Source organism: Parus major, chromosome 27 (assembly GCF_001522545.3).
Source record: "Parus major isolate Abel chromosome 27, Parus_major1.1, whole genome shotgun sequence".
NCBI classification, from domain to species: domain Eukaryota; kingdom Metazoa; phylum Chordata; class Aves; order Passeriformes; family Paridae; genus Parus; species Parus major.
The window spans coordinates 85,346-104,462 of record NC_031796.1 but is presented as its reverse complement, the minus strand read 5'-3'; the positions used below and the strand labels follow the sequence as shown (position 1 = coordinate 104,462).

At 43.8% G+C, this 19,117-nt stretch overlaps 1 protein-coding gene across 9 annotated transcripts in view; it reads right to left on the bottom strand.

The window, feature by feature from the left end:
- Positions 1–19,117, bottom strand: part of TANC2 (tetratricopeptide repeat, ankyrin repeat and coiled-coil containing 2) — a 155,439-nt gene that overhangs the window by 58,560 nt on the left and 77,762 nt on the right. For all 9 annotated transcript variants that reach the window (XM_015651339.2, XM_033520027.1, XM_015651334.3 and 6 more), the window contains 4 exons: positions 13,301–13,487; positions 7,314–7,577; positions 5,864–5,989; positions 2,092–2,373 (listed from right to left, as the gene is read on the bottom strand). In XM_015651339.2, the coding sequence (XP_015506825.1) occupies positions 2,092–2,373; positions 5,864–5,989; positions 7,314–7,577; positions 13,301–13,487 (859 nt within the window). The remainder of the gene's footprint in view (positions 1–2,091; positions 2,374–5,863; positions 5,990–7,313; positions 7,578–13,300; positions 13,488–19,117) is intronic.

Here is a 19,117-nt window from a genome sequence, read left to right as displayed (position 1 = left end):
TTGCTACAGAAGCTCATCCACCTGGCCTTTGTGGATATCATTCCCAAAGGATTTTTATTTTCCCTCCTAAGTACTCATATGAAGGATTTTTGAATGACACCACAACATGCAGCACTTGGCGATGTCTAATTATTTATTATTTTAAGAACACCAGCACTCCAAAGTACAGGTTGTGCTGGCAGAGGATTCTCCTGGACTGGATTGCTGCAGTGCATGCCTGAGCTTGATGGGAAATAATCATGCAAACAATGACCCATTTAATGGCAAACAACAGAGGAGGATGACTGCTGCCTCCAGAATTAAACCCTGAATGTGTTAGAATGAAGCACACTCTTGATTCTGAGCATAACACCACTGTCACCTGTATTAATTTTCTGAGAGAGGAATTAGAACTATGAGGCTCTATTGAAGCCAGTTTAATTGCACAACCGCTGTACCAGTGTCAGACCACCTGATCAGCACGTATTAATTAGCACAGTTTTAATAAGCAGAATAGATTTTTTTTTTTTTTTTGGCACATGGAAAAAAAATGACAAAGAAACTTAGCACAAAATCAGAGATGTATCATAGAATATCCCAAATTGGAAGGGACCCTCAAGGATTTTGCAGAATAATTATTATCTTCTACAGCTAGACTAGCACTTGTGATCTCTTTAGGAAATCAAGTCAAATTAATTATTGATTCTGAAAGTTTCCATCCTAATAACTAACACTGAGGAATCATTCAGCTTTCAACTCCATGGACACACCAGAATGAACTAAATAAAGCATTAGGTGGGATCAAGGCTCTTCATCATCTATGGACTAAGGGTACAGGGCACCTCATATGAGAAATCCAGCTTTTAGTCCAGAAGGAGTTAAGCACAGTCATCTCTTAAATGTCCACTACCACCCTAAGCAGACTGGGGACACACACTCACAGCTGTTGTACTGCAGAGCTGCAGTTAGAATGGAGAAACAAGCCCTGCCTTTCACTACACATTGTTCATCTAGCTCTGACAAGTAATACTGTTCAACATGCCAACATTTCAGCTCTTCCAACAAGGCAAGAGCACAGCATTTCAGCAAACAGATTTAACTACACATTCACTGACATACAGTGACCTACATCCTTAAAGATACCTTCAGGTACCTAACTCAGTATTTTTAGTCCTGTCTTACTCACTTACTGAGAGCTGAGTGACTTTAAAATGTTGTCATCTCCACCTGCAAACCTGTCAGCGTGTAGAGATGGGAATTGGATAGGTCCAGAGGAGGTAGAGCAATCTTGGGTCTTGAGCCTACATGGGCTCGTGACCTGCATGGAATATTTATACCATGATTCAATGAGATAAACAATCCGTATGGGAAAAAGACTGCAGGGGCACGGATTCATCATCACAGAATACCAGTTGCCTGATCTGGCTGGAGATGTCATGAGCAGGGGGATTGGACTACATGACCTTTAAAGGTCCCTTCAAACCCAAACCATTCTGTGATTCTATGATTCTAAAATTGGAGTCTTCCCAGGCAGAGAAGGTCTGTGGTGTTTCTAAGCCAGACAAGTCAGAGACAGACTATTCTGACTCTTCAAAAAGCAACTTAGGAACAGTATAAAAGCTGCCTGTAGCAGTACCTAGAGGGACTCAAAGAGAGCTGAAGAGGGACCTTACACAAGGGTATGGAATGACAGGACAAGAGGGAATGGCCCCAAACTGAAGGAAGGTAGATTTAGATTAGGTATCAGGAAGGAATTGTTCCCTGTGAGGGTGGAAAGGCCCTGGCACAGGTTGCCCAGGGAAGCTGTGGCTGCCCCATCTCTGGAAGTGTCCAAGGCCAGGCTGGATGAGGCTTAGAGCAACCTGGGATAGTGGAAGGTGTCTCTGCCTTATGGCAGGGAGTTGGGACAAGATAATCTTTGAAGTCCTTTCCAATCCAAACTATTCAGGGCTTCTATGACATATTTCTCAAATGTCCTTCCTTTGCTTGACAACAAAGACTAAGCTGATTTCTTGGACCTGAAGAGAAATGGGGTTATTTTGCCCCAGACCACTCTAAAAGCTGACATAAAAGCTCTCTGAGTTTTGGAGACCCGTGTACTGCTGTGCTTACGTTTTGGAGAGGCGTGGGGGCTATCTGAAGCAATCTGCCTCATCCTCGTGCCATGGCAGCTGAGCGCAACCAGCCTGGAGATGATGGCGGTTTTGCCGAAGCCGATGTTCCCGACGATCACCACCCCACGGTTGACGCTGGCGTTTGAGCTCTGCAGCTGTGCATCGATCTCATGGAACACCCAGTCGCGGCCCACAAACACAGACTCGGTGGTGATGCTGGGCACCTCAAAGAGCAGCGGCTTCAGGGAGATGTCAGGGGGTCTGTAGGGCGCGAAGCGCACTGGAAAGGGAGATGTGGGAAGAACATCAACATTCACGCCATAGGGGAAAGCAGAGTTTGGAAATGGATGTTTATCTCACACAAAAATCTTTCCGTTACGGAAGGTGAAAAGAAAACACAATTCTGGATCACCCACAGGCTTGTTGTGAAAGCATCTGTCGCATCCACAGTATTTTCCAACAAAGGCATTGAGGATTTACAGGGAGTAGCTTGGAACTGGGGAAAAACTGCGGCTGGAGAAATTAATTTTCTCTTAAATCCACCACAGTCAAAGGCCCTGAGCAAAATGCTGCACTCTGCACAGCAGCTCCTGGGAGACAGGACTGATGGTTCAAGACAGAGACACACAATGTGTGCTCACTTGTTCAATCCAATGAGCCCACAACAATCTCAGCACCTATAAGTGTTAATTCCATCTAAACAAAGTTATTTCAATTCTTCTGAAGTAAGTAAGTTAAATCAGACTGCTGACAGGATGTTCCTGTTCAGCAATTAAAACATCTTCTCTTTTCAGAATGAAAAATGATGTTTTAAAGCACCATAAAGTTATCAAGAAGAGTAATAACTACGTCCCCAACAGACCACATGTGCTGGTGCTGATTAAATACTGTGCAATTTCTGTAGAGCCCAAGCAACAAATTAAAATACAGAACTGAAACACTGCCCACCATATGTAGCCAGGCTCTGTCCTGTGGCTGAAAACTTCAATTCAAGCAACCCAGATCTGGGTGTATTATGGTAAGCTAAGCAAATATCTGAGATTATTTCCTTTACTTGCTTTAGACTGCAACTTTCAGATAGTAGGGAGAATTTCTTCACCTAAAGGGCTGTTCAGCCCTGGCACAGGCTGCCCAGGGCAGTGCTGGAATCCCCATCCCTGGAGGGATTTAAAAAAATGTGTCACTTGTGGACATGGGTCAGTGGTAGCCTAAAGCAGTGCTGGGGGAATGGTTGGATTTGATGAACTTACAGGATGCATTTCAAACCTTAATGATCCTGTGATTCTTTCAAGTGTCATCTTAAACATCTATATCCACTGGGATGAAACCAGTTCCTTCTTCTCCCCTTTGTGCCTGAAAAGGCTAAACTATTTTTTAGTGTTTTTAAGAAGCACGTGAAACTCTCTTACCCGCAAGGCAACAGTATTGAATACATACTGTGAGGAAAATCCCTTGAAAATTAGAAAACCAGCTTAGGGAAAGCATACCACTGCCTATTACATATAGAGATCCACAATATATTGGAGGAGTGGGAACTATCCTCTCCTTCATCCCAAACCTCACCCAAAAATCTTGGTTCTTCCCATCCTGCAGCACTGCTGACATTTGCTTTTTGGAGAAGAAAACCCATGGTACATCATAGCCATCAGTTTATGCCTTGGGTTACAGCAACCTGAACAGCCTTAAATCCCCAGGGATGAAAACAGAGAAAGCAAAAGTTGCCTTCCCCATCCCATTAAAAACTTGTTACTGGGATGAATCCTTGTCACACTCAAGCATTGGGATTCCTCTACTGCTTCCCTGCTTAAAATAATTGATTTAACAAAAAACAGCAGAGACAATCTCTCATTTAGTCTCTCTCACTATGATTTTGGAACACTGGGAACAGACAGTGGGCTGTAATGTGTCCCCCAGCACAGGGCCAGGAATGTCTTCGCTATTTCAGCCCAGTGCCAAGACTAGGGCTATTAAAATTAAACACAAGTTTAGGATTTCCAGCTGGAACAAAGAGCTGCTGTTTGTAACAGCCCAGATTAATGCAATTTCACAGCAATAGCTGCAAAATGCATCATTTCAGACAAGAACATCCCCCCCACCCCAACCTTGCATATGCAATGGCATGAAAATATTTCCGAGTAGTGATGGTTTACTTTTTCACATCTCCCTCTCCTTTTAAAAGCAGCACAGCAACTCAGGTAGGATCAGAATTTTAAGAAGTTGAAACACTGCTGCTGAGCTCATGCAACTGTCACAAAAAGGGAAAAAAAAACAAAACAAAACAAAGCGCAGGAGGAAAATATGTAGTGCTACAAGGGTTTTAAAAGTGTGTCTGGAAAACAATTTGATTCTGTTCCTACAATAAAGTTGAATGTTTTGGATGCAATCACTGCAAATTACACAGCCTTGGCAAGCTGCTGCCTCCGAACATATGGAAATTTGGTCTGTCAAACTTTGTTTTCTTCACTTACTGCCTGCTCATGCACTTCTAGAACTGCCTCAGCAGCCAGGAGGATTTCATTACAGACTGCCATCCAAAGCTCACAAACCCACTCTTTGGGGGCTCATCTGTTTGGTACATAGCCCAGTACCAGGTCGAGTAGGTTGGGTGAAAACCCAGCCTGTGCCTTCAAGTTCCCCATTTCCTCACCCTAAGATGGGTGGGCTCAAAAATAACCCCTAGAGAACAGGAAAGTTTCATGTATGGCCAAAAGAAACCCCTCCTCTATGCAGGGAGGAGAATAAACCAGTCTCATGGGCAAAGAAACAGTCTGAAAATATCTCAAATGAGCTTTCTCAGCCATTTACTCATCTGTGCAACAAAAAATGATGGGCTGAAGCATTAGCCTGGTGATCTACTGCAGACTCAAGACTGACACAGTGACATCTTAAGCACGTGGTGGAAGACTGAGCTCAGATTAAAAGTGGGATGTAAATTGAAGGGTGGGCCGAAATCCCAAGGACATGGAACAAGTCAAGCAGGAGCTGCCTGGGAATAAGCAAAGCAGTAAAATGTCAGTCCTGACTACTTTTCTCATTGCTAATGTCTTGTTTGTGTAATTTGTCACAAAGAGCCACAGAAATTTCCCCTCTCAAAAGGCCTTTTAGAAGTCAAAGAGCTGCCTGAATACGGGTATTGTGATCATCCCTACAAGCGCTGGCTGAGCTGGTGGCCCCGTCACTGCACTAGGCTCCCTCCACACTGGCACATTGCAGAATGCAACGGGGAACTGTAATCCCTGGCCTTGATCAAAAAAAATAAGGAAAAAAAGTAGTAGTCCATAAAATTTCTCATTTTAAATAACTTATCTAAGTATTAATCCTGAGGAGACCAGGTGAGAGCTGGGGGTATTCATCCTGGAGAAGAGACAAGAGAAGGCTCTGGGATGACCTTATTGAAGCCTTTCAGTGCCTAAAAAGGCTCCAAGAGAGCAGGAGAGGGACTTTGGACAAGGGCTTGAAGGGACAGGACAAGGGGGAATGGCCAGTGGGCAGGGCTGGATGAGAAACTGGGCAGGAATTGTTCCCTGGCAGGGTGGGCAGGCCCTGGCACAGGGTGCCCAGAGCAGCTGGGGCTGCCCCTGGATCCCTGGCAGTGCCCAAGGCCAGGCTGGACATTGGGGCTTGGAGCTGGGACAGCGGGAGGTGTCCCTGCCATGGCTGGGGTGGCACTGGCTTTAAGGTTCTTTTCAGCCCAAACCATCCTGGGATTCTGGTTTTCACATGGACATGGATGTGGTGGCTGCTGCCCAAGGGCCCCGCTGTGCTCCTACCTCGCAGGTCCTGCTGTGCCCGGGCGCTGGCCACGCTCTGCCGCGGCATCCGCAGTGATGTGCGCAGGGGAGTGTGTCTCTGCTCATCCAGGTAAGCCAGATCTTCCAGGTGGGCTGAGCTGGTGGCTGCCATGAGAAAGCAAAGAAGTACATCACACCCAGCGTTTGGATCTCACACTCTGGTTATTGCATTTTTCAGTTTTTATTGAAATACATGGAGATGTAAGTACCTTGGGACAACAGAGCTGACATGAACCAAGTACCATTTCCCCCAGGAAGAAGTACATTGTTTTGGTGACTTTTTCTCATGCCTCACTGGCATTTGCTCTGGTCTGTTCTCCTGTTGGTGTTTCCAAATAAAAGAAGATATATGGAAAATGGAGACATGGACTCTCTTGTACCTGGTCTCAGTTCTGCCAATCATAAACTCAGTCATGTCTGTGCAAAGCTGACAGAGACAGCATTTCCTATGTGTTAAAGACAACTCACTGGCGCAGTTTATGCTGAAGCCTGCCATCTCTTCTTCACTGAAGGGGCAGGGACGCCTCCCACTGTCCCAGGCTGCTCCAGCCCCAGTGTCCAGCCTGGCCTGGGACACTGCCAGGGATCCAGGGACAGCCCCACATGTCTACACAGACACATAGACAACACATTCTACCCCAGAGAAGTTACCCACAAAGGGAAAAAAAAAAATGGGGCAATAAAGGAATGGGGAGTAACTCTAAGCAAGCAGCTTTCCAGCAAAGCTTTAATATTTCTAATCCCATCACTGTTTTTTTACCCTGCTGTTACCGGATTCAGGGGAATGCAGGTAAAAGACATCAATAAGGTATGGCACAGCATCATTTAGAAATGTTTTGAAGAGCAGACACGAATTTAAATGAAAATAATGTTGATTTTATGCCAAGACAAAAAATGTCAGTCACTAGCAAATGCCAGGTGCTGTGAGGTGTGAGATGTTTGGGACACAGTCCACTGGGAGAGACAGGACCCAGAACAAATCTGCAGGCAGGAAGTACCACCATTCGCTTAACTTCAGAGCTCTTAAGCTCTTCAGAGAATATCAGACACTTGATTTTACTTGCAATGAATCCTTTGAAATAGCAGAAATAGCCATTACGTCTTGGCACCTTAAAACTAAGACATTTGCATTGTAATGACAGTAAAGAATCTGTTTTTTTTTTCTTTTTAAACATACTCTCCTGTAATCTTGTTGTATAATTTTGTAAGCAAGGGACCATACACTGCTGAAATAACCATTAAACACCATCAGAAACAGGTTTCCACAGAGGAATTTTCCATTTAGAACCAGTAAGTGAAACAAAAAAAACAATTTTTGTCATTCTTAGGATGATGACTCCAGGAAGGAGATTCCTGGATAAGGAAACAGTTGTGACATCTGTGTGCTGTGTCTGGCTCTGACCTAAGGGCATAAACATTAATTTCTTACCTGCTACTGAATTTGGCCGTGGCATAAGGTAAAGAGGAATTGACTGCACTGACTGGGACAGGACCGTCTCCAGGTTCCTCTCGGGGATTTTGTTGAGGCTGTAGGTGGAGGCTGACATGTTCTCATCCACACGGTACAGGCAGGAGTCCATGCTGGATTTCTGTGATTGCCACTGTTTAAGATTTCCCCCAGATCCAAGTTCCTTACTGCTTTCCCCTCCATATTTAGTACGTTCCACATTCTCAGAGTAACTTGTCAACGTAGCTTGAAGGAAGAAATTATAACAAAATGAGTAACGAAGCAAGAGTGGCTTGAACACATGCTGCTCAATGGCAAGCTGAGACACGCAAGAGCCAAAGATTATCTTCATCATATTTTCCACATTCACATAAATCAGAGATTATGGATTTTAGTTTAATGATAGTGTTTCTGCTTACGACTTCTAAAAGAACATTTAAGCTCTAATGTTTTGGCTCATATTGTTAAAAGCCATTTGTAATTACAAAGAGTATTAAAAATTCTGTGCTGCATTGTATTCAAATAGACCATTCCAGAAATAATAGAAATTATTTAGGAGGAAACATTGCCATGGCTCCTCATGTCTTTTAATTGGCATCATAGTTTCTACCTTTCCATTTCCAGGAAATGTCTGCGGAACTTTGCAAGGTCTGACACTAAGAAGCCTCCACTGAACCTGCCTGAACAACCAGCTTCCATGGATTAGTTTGGTTCAGAAACCGAAGCCCTTATCTCATTTGACTGACAGTAAGTTTTTATGAACTGTAATCCACTCAGTTTCCCCTATATAATTTTATTTAACAGGTGAGGATTTTTGCTGGGAAGTGACAACACTCAATTGATCCAGAACATCCCCATGTTCTCCCCATTTGTATTTTCTCTTCTGGATTCCAGCATAGTTACCCACAGCTGTAAATCTCTTTAGACTATTGACTTTCCTCTCATCTTTAGTCCCCAATATATTAATTCAAGGTCATAATCTTAGTCACTGAGACAAGGTCCCAACACCCACACCAGCTCTGATTATAACTTTTTGCAAATAACATGGGTAAAATATTTTTATTTCTTTGGGGAAACAACAGAGCTGTACCGAAGCAGCAGCAGCCCCCCATGACAGCAGCTCAGCACTACAGACAGCACTACACTTCTCAAGACAGTTCTGTGTATTTACAGGCCACAAATATTATTTCTCATTCAGCTGCAAGCTGGCCTGTGCCCTGGGAGGTTTTCAACTGAATGTGCCTCTAGTCAAACACACAAGGGAATTTTTAACATTCCATCTAATTCTCCTCAAGACAAAGACCATGCCTGAGAAATATCAACCTTTACATTCACCTTCTTGCTGTAACTGTGGGAGTGCAGTTTTTGTAGGTCCCATGTGACAATGACCAACAGCTGTAACAGTAATTACATGTAAAGATTTATAGTGCCTCAAGTAAGATACAGGGATTTTGTTGATTTAAAGAAATATCTGCAGCAAAGCAATGAGCTTTCATATGATGCACTGCAATGAGCTACAAACCCAGCCTGAATTAACCTTATTTCACTTCAGCACCACTTGCCTCATTCCATTAGAAATGTCCCAGCTAACACGTACAAGTTGGCAAGGAGTGAAATAAATTTTTTACCCTAATCTACGTAAGCCTCCATAAACTCAGCCACAGGATACACCTAAATATAGCCACATCACCCGAGACTGCTCCAGCTGCCAAACAGAAAAATATGGCAGGCAGAAAGTGTAAGTCCAAACTATTCCTAAGGGAAACCTTGGGCAGTTACATGTGGTCAGTGCCTCAACAACCTTGGCACACCTTTAGAACATTATTCTCTGCTGGACACCACCAGGCAGTGAGTTTATGGCACCTCCACACAAAAAACCCAAACCCAAAATGCCCGAGGTCTGTCCTCAACAAGGCTTGAGGCCAAAATCCACACCACATTTTCTGGATGTTTAACCTCTCTTTCAAAAATGGTCTCAAATAGGATAAAAAAGAAAAAAAAAATAAAAAAAAATAAAATAAAATCAATGATTTAATTAATATAAACAATCCTGCAAATAGACAGAGATTAAACAGGTAAAGCCATTTCTGTGTCAGGCCTAGGGGTGTTACAAATTATGGTGAGCACAGAAAGGTCTCAAAACAAAATGAAAAATACCTCAACAGTAACATCACCTGACCCTAAATCTATTCTGTGCTAGATCTGAATTCCCTGCTGCACCAGCTGACAAGCAGCACGAGGAATGGGATAAGGAATAGGATAAAGAATGGGATGACAAATGGGATGATTGCGTTGCAGAGCTATCATGGCTGCTACTCAGGCTAGAAATGCAGGGTCTGGGTAAAACAGCACTGCAACAGAGCGAGACCCTCCCACCTCCTGAGCCCAACTCCCTGCAAACACTGTGAGACAGAACAGCTCAGCAAAACTTCAGATTAGAAACTGCTTTGATTACTTACGGAAACAAAGTAATTAATGTTGTAAAGCACAGTCCACTACTATAAACATGAAAAATATCTGTTAAAAAGGTCCCAACTCTAATATAGAGATAGCAACCTTAACGATCTTTACCAAAACATCAACCTGTCCCCCTGCCGTATGTTATTATTTACACATACCCCTTTTACAGAGCACAGACACAGGCACATCTGGAGTGTCATCTCTGCAACAGAGAGGCACAAAAATTAGAGGCAGTGGCTTATGGAACTGCAGGAATGGCCATAAGCCACTGGCTCTTAACCTTGCCCAGCCTGACTCTTTATGCTGAGCTTTCTCTCTACAAACATGTTCCTACAAAAACACATGAAGGGGCTGGACCGTGTCCAGAGAAGGCAACAGAGCTCGGTAAGGGATCTGGAGGTCAAGTCTGATGAGGAACAGCTGAGGGAGCTGGGGCAACTCAGCCAGGACAAAAAGAAACTCGGAGAGACCTTACTGTTCTCTACAGCTACCTGAAAGGAGTAGTTGGTACCTGAAAGGTGGGGAACTGGCAAGGCATTGGGTGCGTGGTGGTGAGCAACTGATCTGGCTCAAGAGCTGATGAGAAACTTAAAAAGTTAGCTCCCTTTTCTCCTCCTGAACCATCATCCCCATCACCTAAAATATGAAGGTGCATTGGTGAACAAAAGCTCACTAGTCACTGAGATGAGGCATTTTTCAGGACACTCCTCTTTGGGGAATGAGCCCAACTAGAAGCCATTGAGAGTAAAAAAAAGATCTGTAATTCTCAGAAATGTTATTCATTATTAACAGAGCATTTCATAATACTGATGAGAATGTCAGAATTCAAATCTTTAACTGTAAGATCACAAAAATATTTAACCTGAGTTAAATTTATCTTGACACGCCTTTTGAGCTGCTCTTTGTTCCCTTCTCAAAGCAGATGAAGTTGGAAATAAATCCATCTTGTTTCATTGTCAGCAGCATCTATTCTGCTTAGCAGCATCTATTTTGCTTATCGGGCGCTTAGGCAAATTTATTAACAAACCTATTTTTAACAAACAAACACATACATGTGTAGAAGGCAGGATCTTGATAAAAGCTCAGGAATAAGAGGAAAAAAATAGCAAAAAAAGAGTAATTCGAAGAAGCTATAGGCCAGAGACTCCCAGTAGGGGATAGAGCTCCTTTATATGTTATTTTCCATCAAAAATATCCACAAAATCTAAGTGAAGACATCTGGTCCATATGGTACAGGACCTGTACAATTCACCGCAGCAGGGGCACCAGAGGATTTCCACTGCTCACTGCTTTCCCTTTTAAGCTGCTCTTCCTTCTTACCTGTGTCCCTGCACAGGATGATCCCCTGACAATTCAGCATGGAACAGAGTACAGATCATCCCAAGGAACAAGTGTGCCCCCATTTCAACTTGGGGTGTATGAACACACTTCTACAGGAAGATGCCACATGGAAAACAGCCCTTCCTTAGGAGATTGCTGCTAATGACAAAGTGCTGCTTGAACATCATTTGGATAAGCTTTGCATACTAGCAAGAAAAGTTTGCTGGTTATTTCAAAGGATTGATAAGACTGTGGAGGTTTCCCTGTATTCTGCTGCATTCCAGCAGCAAAGCTTCCAAGCTCACACTGGAGGGGCTGTGAGGTCAAAGTTTCCTCAGAGCAGCACATGATTCTTTGACCAGTTTTCTTTTCAGTAGCAGATTTTTTTAACATCAACAGCTGGCTGCTTTTACATAGTGAGAGCCAAAAAATCCTGGAAGCTATTCAGAGGTTACAGTCAGGTCAGGATTTTCACCAGCCATTCTGTTTTACATGGAAAGGATTCTGTGGCATCCAGAAGAAAGGGCTGACTTGCTCCTACCTCTCCTCTTGGCTCACCTTCTCCCCCATTCCCCATTGCTTTTCTTTTACAAATAAAGAATATCTGAATATGAAGATCTGGATCTTATAACTTTTTTTTTATCCTTTCAACCTTTGCTCAGCTCTTAGAACCAACTGACAGCTTGGGCAGAGACAGGACCCAGCTGGGATCAAACATCCACTCACTACTCACTGTGACCCTCCAGCCCAGCCCAGCTTTGGGGTTGGATGTGGGAGAAGGTGGAACTCTGATGGTGGGACATGCGGAGCAGGCAGGCGAGGGGGTGGGATTCTGCAGTGACTTTTCCCAGGATTCATTAACCTACTTCGGCACACAGCTCAGAATAGCTCACCCATTTGCATTTTAAGATCATGCAGGCAGAAGTGCTGCAAGGGTTGCTGTGGCATCCAAGAGCTGAACTAAGCCCAGATTCTCTGATTAGCGAAGCAAAATGTTAACCACTAGTGCAACTAACTTCCCTGAATTGTCAACCTGCCTTTTTTATTTTTTTTTAAATACTACATAAATTGTTAGCAAAATAAAATCTTCTTAAGCTGAGGAAATACTCAACTTAGAACATGTGGCAAAGACACCCAAGTGACGATCATCCTGTTTGATGTCATACAAACAAAAATGTTTTCCCATTGTGACTGAAGAGCTACTGAACAGAATTAACCTGTATATGTTATTTTCTCCAGATTCCTTACACTTGCAACCCACAGATCACTCAAATGGAAACCTGCTACAGCACCTACAGAAATTCACTGAAATTTGTGATAATTTAGTTCAGATCCTACCCAAGGCTTTCTCTTGCACAATTTAAACCATTAAAGTTCCAAAAGTAAATTAATTGAAGCAAAGTTATCAACTTCATACATCCTAATTTTCACCAACTACTATGTAGTTTTACCTATGAGGAACGGGAGATGGAGGGGCACAGATCACCTTGGTCACTGCACTATTAACCTGAATTATGCAAAACCATCCCCCTAATTAGCAAACACAGATAAATAATATTATCTAAATAGAGCACTGCATCCAGCTCTGGGGTTCCCAAGGGACATGAAACAGCTGGGGTGAGTCCAGAGGTAGTCACTGAATTGATGACATGCCTGGAATCCCTCTGCTCTGGAGCCAGGCTGGGAGAGCAGGGGTTATTCAGACTGGTGAACAGAAGGCTCCAGGGAGAGCTCAGAGCCCCTTCAAGTGTCCACGGGTGCTCCAGGAGAACTGGAGAGGGACTTGGGACAAGATTCTGGAGTGACAGGACACAGGGAATGGCTTCCCACTCCCAGAGGGCAGGGGTAGATGGGATAGTGGGAAGGAATTGCTCCCTGCACAGGTGGGCAGGGCTGGCACAGGTGCCCAGAGCAGCTGTGGCTGCCCCTGGATCCCTGGCAGTGCCCAAGGCCAGGCTGGACACTGGGCCTTAGGGTGACGTGTGATAAAGTGGAAAGTGTCCCTGCCATGGCAAGCAGTGGAACAGGATGGTCTTTAAGATCCTTTTCAACTCAAACCATCCTGGGATCCTCTGACGATACACCTACCCTTCTTAGAGCAGCCCAGTGCACAGAGGCTCAGCCAGCAGCAGCGAGGAAGAGGAGAAGGAGCAGGAGGAGGAAGAGGAGGAGTATGGCCCAACACTCACCAATGATGCCGCTGTCTCTGCTCTCCAGTGTGGATGTGGGGCTGGTGACAGCCCCATAGGTGCAGTCCTTGGCCGTGACGCTGGTGCTGACGGGCGGCAGCGTGGAGCAGGGGCTGCTGGCCGGCGGCGAGGCCGTGCTGCTCGTCAGCGTGGAGCAGGGGCTGATGCGCTGCGTCACCGCCGAGCTCTGGAAAATGGGAAGCAGGAACAGATCACTCACCACAGGCACTGCGAGGGGGAAGGTCTTTCTATAGCTCACGCTTGAGGATTTGCTTTGCCTGCTGGGGTTAAAAATGAAAACATCCACTAGGCCACCCCCACCCAGCAGACACTGGGCTCATTTTCTCCTTCACACTTTAGAGATCCCAGCTTCCATGTTCAATAGGAGCCACAGGAAACATAAACAGTGCTATTTATCAAAACCCTGACTCCATACATGATCAAGAATTTTGATTGTTTTGTTAGCATTGAACTGAAAGCTTAAAAAAAAAAAGCTCAGATATGAAAAAAAACATGAGAGAAATGTAAATTCCATGTCTGTGTTGAAGTGGACAGCTCTGGAGTGGGATCTCACCTTTACTTACAGCTACAATCATCGTATCTAAGAAATCCTACAAAGACCTCTGGGCCATTTTCATCTTCTCAGAATCCTTCTGGGGCTGCAGTTTTTATTTTTCTCTATAAATGTTTCTTCCATTCCAGGAAAACAACAGAAATCTAGATACCAGATGGCCCTTCCCTGCCTAGGCCTGCTTTCCCCACCAGATAAAGTTTAAACAAACCCTCAATAATATGGAAAATAAAACAGCATAAAGAGGGTGTTGCTTTAAAAGTAATTTTTGGTGAGACTCTATAGGGTACCGTGTACAAGGGACCTGGAGGAGTTCACCCATCTGATCCTGTGCAGGGAGATGGATTTATTCGAAATCCAAAATCATTCTTGAATTCAATTTGATATATGACAGAGCCCTTGTTTTAATCACAGGCTACTGGATACAGAAGCTCCACTTGGAAAAAGGTTCTCCCTGCTGAAGACACGTCATGAGGCAACTGCAGGCCAAAACTGCTTTGCAGGGTCAAGTGGGTTGGCAGGCACAGCTGGCTTCTTGTGTACCAACTTCATCACCCTTACAGTGGACTTCAGGTTTTTGTTGTTTTTTTGTTTGTTTGTCTTTTAAATAAACGGGCAATTTCAACACTTTACTTGCACAGGACTGACCAATGGAACTGGCAGCCACTCAACAGGTTGGGCACTTGGAGGAGCCACACCCTCAGGAGCGTCAGTCCCTTGCCCCTCGAGGATTGGCAAAAAGTATGCATTAAAAAATGGGAATTTCAGCACGTGATCCTCCCTCAAGTTTACCTTTGGGGCTCTGCAGAGGAAGGTGACCCCACGTCTCCCTGGCTCAGGGGACAGTGCAGTGCACAGCCAGCTCTTCTGCACTGCTGCTGTCGGCTGAAGCTGGGCTCAGCAGACAGCACTTCACTCACTGTCCCAAGGAAAGAACAGCAGAGGTTCATTCCCCATCTGGAATCCGGTTAAATGAGATTTCTTTTATTCTGTGTGAGCATCCCCACATAACTGTGTGGCTTTGTATCCCCTTTTCTGTGACATTTGAAGGAGACCACAGAAAGCATCATACTTGCAAACTGCGTAACAGACTTGACATGTAATTTTTTTTTTCCTTCCTCCCTATTCCAGATTTGAAACTTAAAAAATGTCTGGGAGGGACTTTTAAAGTTGAACGTGGTGTTTTATATTAGGAGGCAGCTACCATGTGAAGCTACCAGGAAAAACCTACTTTGTCCAAGTATTCCCATGGGTTTTGTAAAAATCCTTACTCAGAGTGTAACTGCCCTGGTGCTGGAGGCAACAGGACATGGCAGGGGGGATGGGACAGCCCCATGATCACCCCACAGCTCTACTCTCATGCCAGAGGGAGCTGAATTGATCTCAGCCTAATTACAGAATACCCCCAACATGGATCAGCACATCAGCAAAGCAGGGACACAGTGCCAATGTCACAGCACTGCTGGCAGGTTTATGTATTAACACAGACATCCCAACACAGCAGAAAATTAACTGTGTGAGTATTTCCATGTTAATTTATAATCTCCCTGTGGTATACACCAGGGTTGGTCTCTTCTTCCAAGCAACACGCAACACGCTAAGGGGAAATTGCCTGATGTTGGTCCAGGGTAGGTTCAGGTTGGATAACAGGGAAAATTTCTTGCTGACAGAGTGGTCAGGCATTGGACCTGGCAGGCCCAAGGCAGTGGTGGAGTCACCATCCCTGAAAGCATTCAAACAACAAGTAGATTTTAGAATCCAGTGATTCTAAAATACCCACAGTGTACGTTGTGGCTACTGACGCCATGGTCATCTCTCTTGAAATATCTGGGACAAGCAAAGCAACGCTCTCCTCTCTCCATCCAATTTAAAGTGCCACTGGTAAATCCCAGTTATTGTTATTTTCCCTTCTTTCACATTCTAGGCACTTACCAGTACATCTCCTTTTTCCCCACTGCCTTCTAGGAACTGTAGGCAAGCTGACTGCTCTGGTTATTTTGCCTCTCTGAATATTCTGGTTTCACACATTCATTACATCACCTGTCATGCATATTCTCTCTCCATGAACCTTTTCCACGTCCTCATACTGCAAATTTTTCAGATGTGTAAATACACTACTGTATTTTTCTAAATCTGCTTTTAATTTTATAAAATGATTTCTAGCTCATTTATTGTAGTGGCCAAATTAAAAACTACTTGTGTGCCACATTCAATGAAAGTATTCCATTATTTTTTTCCCTTTAAAATTGATGGGGTTTATTATTATTTTTAATAAAACCTAATACAGGGCTGTTTTTGGCTTGCTGTTTGGCTTGCGCCACACAGATGTTTTCACTGAGTTACCCATCACAGTGGGACTATCTTCTGATTTATCACAGCTGATGGGACTCCATCAGCACAGCTCACACCTGAGCCATTTAATCAGCTTTTCCCAATATTTTCTTTAAACTCACAATCCAATGAACTGCATCAAGTTCAAGGTAATATAACTGGGGAGCTACAGACACGGAAGGGCAGGGGTATCCTGAGCTGCATGTGGAAGAGTCATGCTGGCAGGGGAAGGAGTGATGCTTGTCCTCTGCCCAGCCCTGCTCAGTTCCATGTCTTTTTATGTTGGAGGCACCAGAATTGTATAGAGAATTCTGGGTGGGGAATAACCCAACCCAATCTCAGCTGGCCCTGCTTGGAGCAGAAGGTTGGTTTAGATGATCTCCAGAAGTGCCTGCCAATCTCAAACGACAACATCTAAAATTCAATCAGCTTACATATGGGATCTTCCAGAATGTAAAGCCTTATTACTATTATAAATTCTTTGTGGTGGAGTTTTTCTATGTCTTTAACTATAATTTTAAACAAATTCCCACTGAAACTTATCTCAGTACAAAATAACATCCACTGACTTTAACACAGAAATCATTTCACTTTAAAGCAAATTAAAATTCAGTGCAAGGATGGTACACTCATCTTCCCTCCAGCTGATAAAACTATTGTTTCATGAAATGCCAGAAGTGATAGAAGTTCCTTTATTTGCTGTGTTATCAATGCAGCTCCTGAAGAACAAGCTCCTTGCAACTGGAAATTATGAAATAACACAGTATATCACTTGGCATTGATTGACATGTTTTATTTTTGTATTGATATAGAAAAATGTTCCTCTGTACGAGTTTTAAATATAAATTTCCATTGACAGAACATTCTGTATTATTATTGCTGCTGTTTCATCTGTCACATTTTCACTGAATTTTGAAAAATTACTCTGTTCTGCCAGAGCCTCAATGTCCTTTGTGCTGCTCTGGCAGAAAATACAGTTAGAAAGAATTTCCCCAAAAAGTAGGTGAATAAAGATTTAATCCTCATCATTTGGGATCTCCCATTAAGGAAATCACGATTAAAAGCACAGAAAACAGACAATTTTATTACAATCTGGATTAGAGAATATATCCTTGGATATATTCAAAATAAAGCAACTGGGGGAAAAGGCAATGTAGAGATGTAGAGATTGGGCAGTTTCAGTGCAAATGCTCCCATTCCTTATCTTCCTTTCAGCTTAAGCACTGGTGAGATGGCAAATAATTATTGCCTTGCCTGAGAAGGCAAAGCATGGCTAGAATAACAAGCAGCAGCTTTTGATAGAAGGAATGTATTCTCTGCTCAGCTCATGTAAATTAACACATTAAAACCTAAAAGACTGTTCTAATTTTTAGATTCAAGTGCAAACTACTGGTCAAAGTCTCAATCAGATTTTAATTAATCAATGATTAATAGAAGAATTAATCTTTGCAAATCCCTTAATGTCTCACTGCACGATTTTCAACATAACTGTAAGTAGTGTAGCAGAAGAAATTCAGTTTGGGATGGAGATCTGGAGAGGTTTTCTCAAAATTTGCTGCAATTTGGAAGCAGCTTTAGCTTGGACAGGATTTATTTGCTGAGACAGCCAGCAGGAGATGGCAGAGTCAGAGAAGAGCCCCAAAAATGTGAGATGGCTGGGGCTGAGGTGGAGAGGCTGATGGAGAAGGTTGATTCAGCCTACAGAAAGGACAGCTACACTGGATCCAAGGATAGCTGCACCCTTCCACTCTCTGCAGGGCCTGGAGAGAAGACACAGCCACACTCTTCTTGGAAGTGTGGAAAGGGAAAGGACAAGGAGCTACAGTCCCTGGTTCCATTGAGGAAATTTTCTACTAGGTAGAAGAAAAATGTTTTTCACAGTTAAAAGTTGGTGAGCCCCAAAACAGCCTGTCTGGAGAGCCCACTGATCTCCATCAGCAGAGATCTTCAAAGCCTGCCTGGGGGAGCCCTGAGAACCACAGTCCCTCAGTGAAGCCAGCCCTGCCACCAGGGGTGCATGGATGGCTTGACCTCGAGAGGTCACTTCCAACCTTGAGTATTCCAGGACTCAAGGCAAGTGCTGACATCAGGAGATGCTTACAAAGGAAGGAAAAAATTAACTCAGTAACTGAGGAACCAGCCCCACTCTATCTTTTCCTGAACATGAATAGCATTCAAAGGCCCTGGAAAAAATGTTTTCATGCAAAAATTAGCACACAGCCCAAGACATCAATCTCGTTTAGAGGACAAGTCTCTAATATTTCTCTTTAGATTTTTTTTCTTCTATTTATTCACCAAAGACATCTTTGGCTTTATTGAAAAGATGGGATTTTAATTTTTGTCAAAAGGTAACAACAAAAGGAACCATTTATAGTAGAAAGCTCTGCTTGGCCTTGAAGCATTCAGTTGAAATAGGCTCCTGTTAAAAGGACATTTTCTAGCCCAATGTATAGTATAGTCCATTCTAAACCCACAACCTGCTTTAAAAAATTGAATGGAAAACGTTAAAAGTGTAACGTACGTGTTAAAGGCAAAAACTTTACAGAATCACATTTCTTGGCCTTCACTCAAACTAGCTCATGCTGGAGATCAAAAATGTTTTGTGTCAGTCAGTCAACCCAACCTGGCCTTGGACACTTCCAGGGATCCTGGGACAGCCACTTCTTCTCTGGGCACCCTGTCCAGGGCCTCACCACCCCCACCTGGAGGAACTGATTCCCAACATTCCATCTAACCCTGCCCTCTGGCAGTGGGAAGCCATTCATGTCACTCCAGGCCCTTGTCCAACATCCTTCTCCAGTTCTCCTGGAGCCCCTTTAGGCACTGGAAGGGGCTCTAAGGTCTCCCTAGAGCCTTCTGTTCTCCAGTCTGAACACTCCCAGCCTGGCTCCAGAGCAGAGGGACTCAGGCACTTG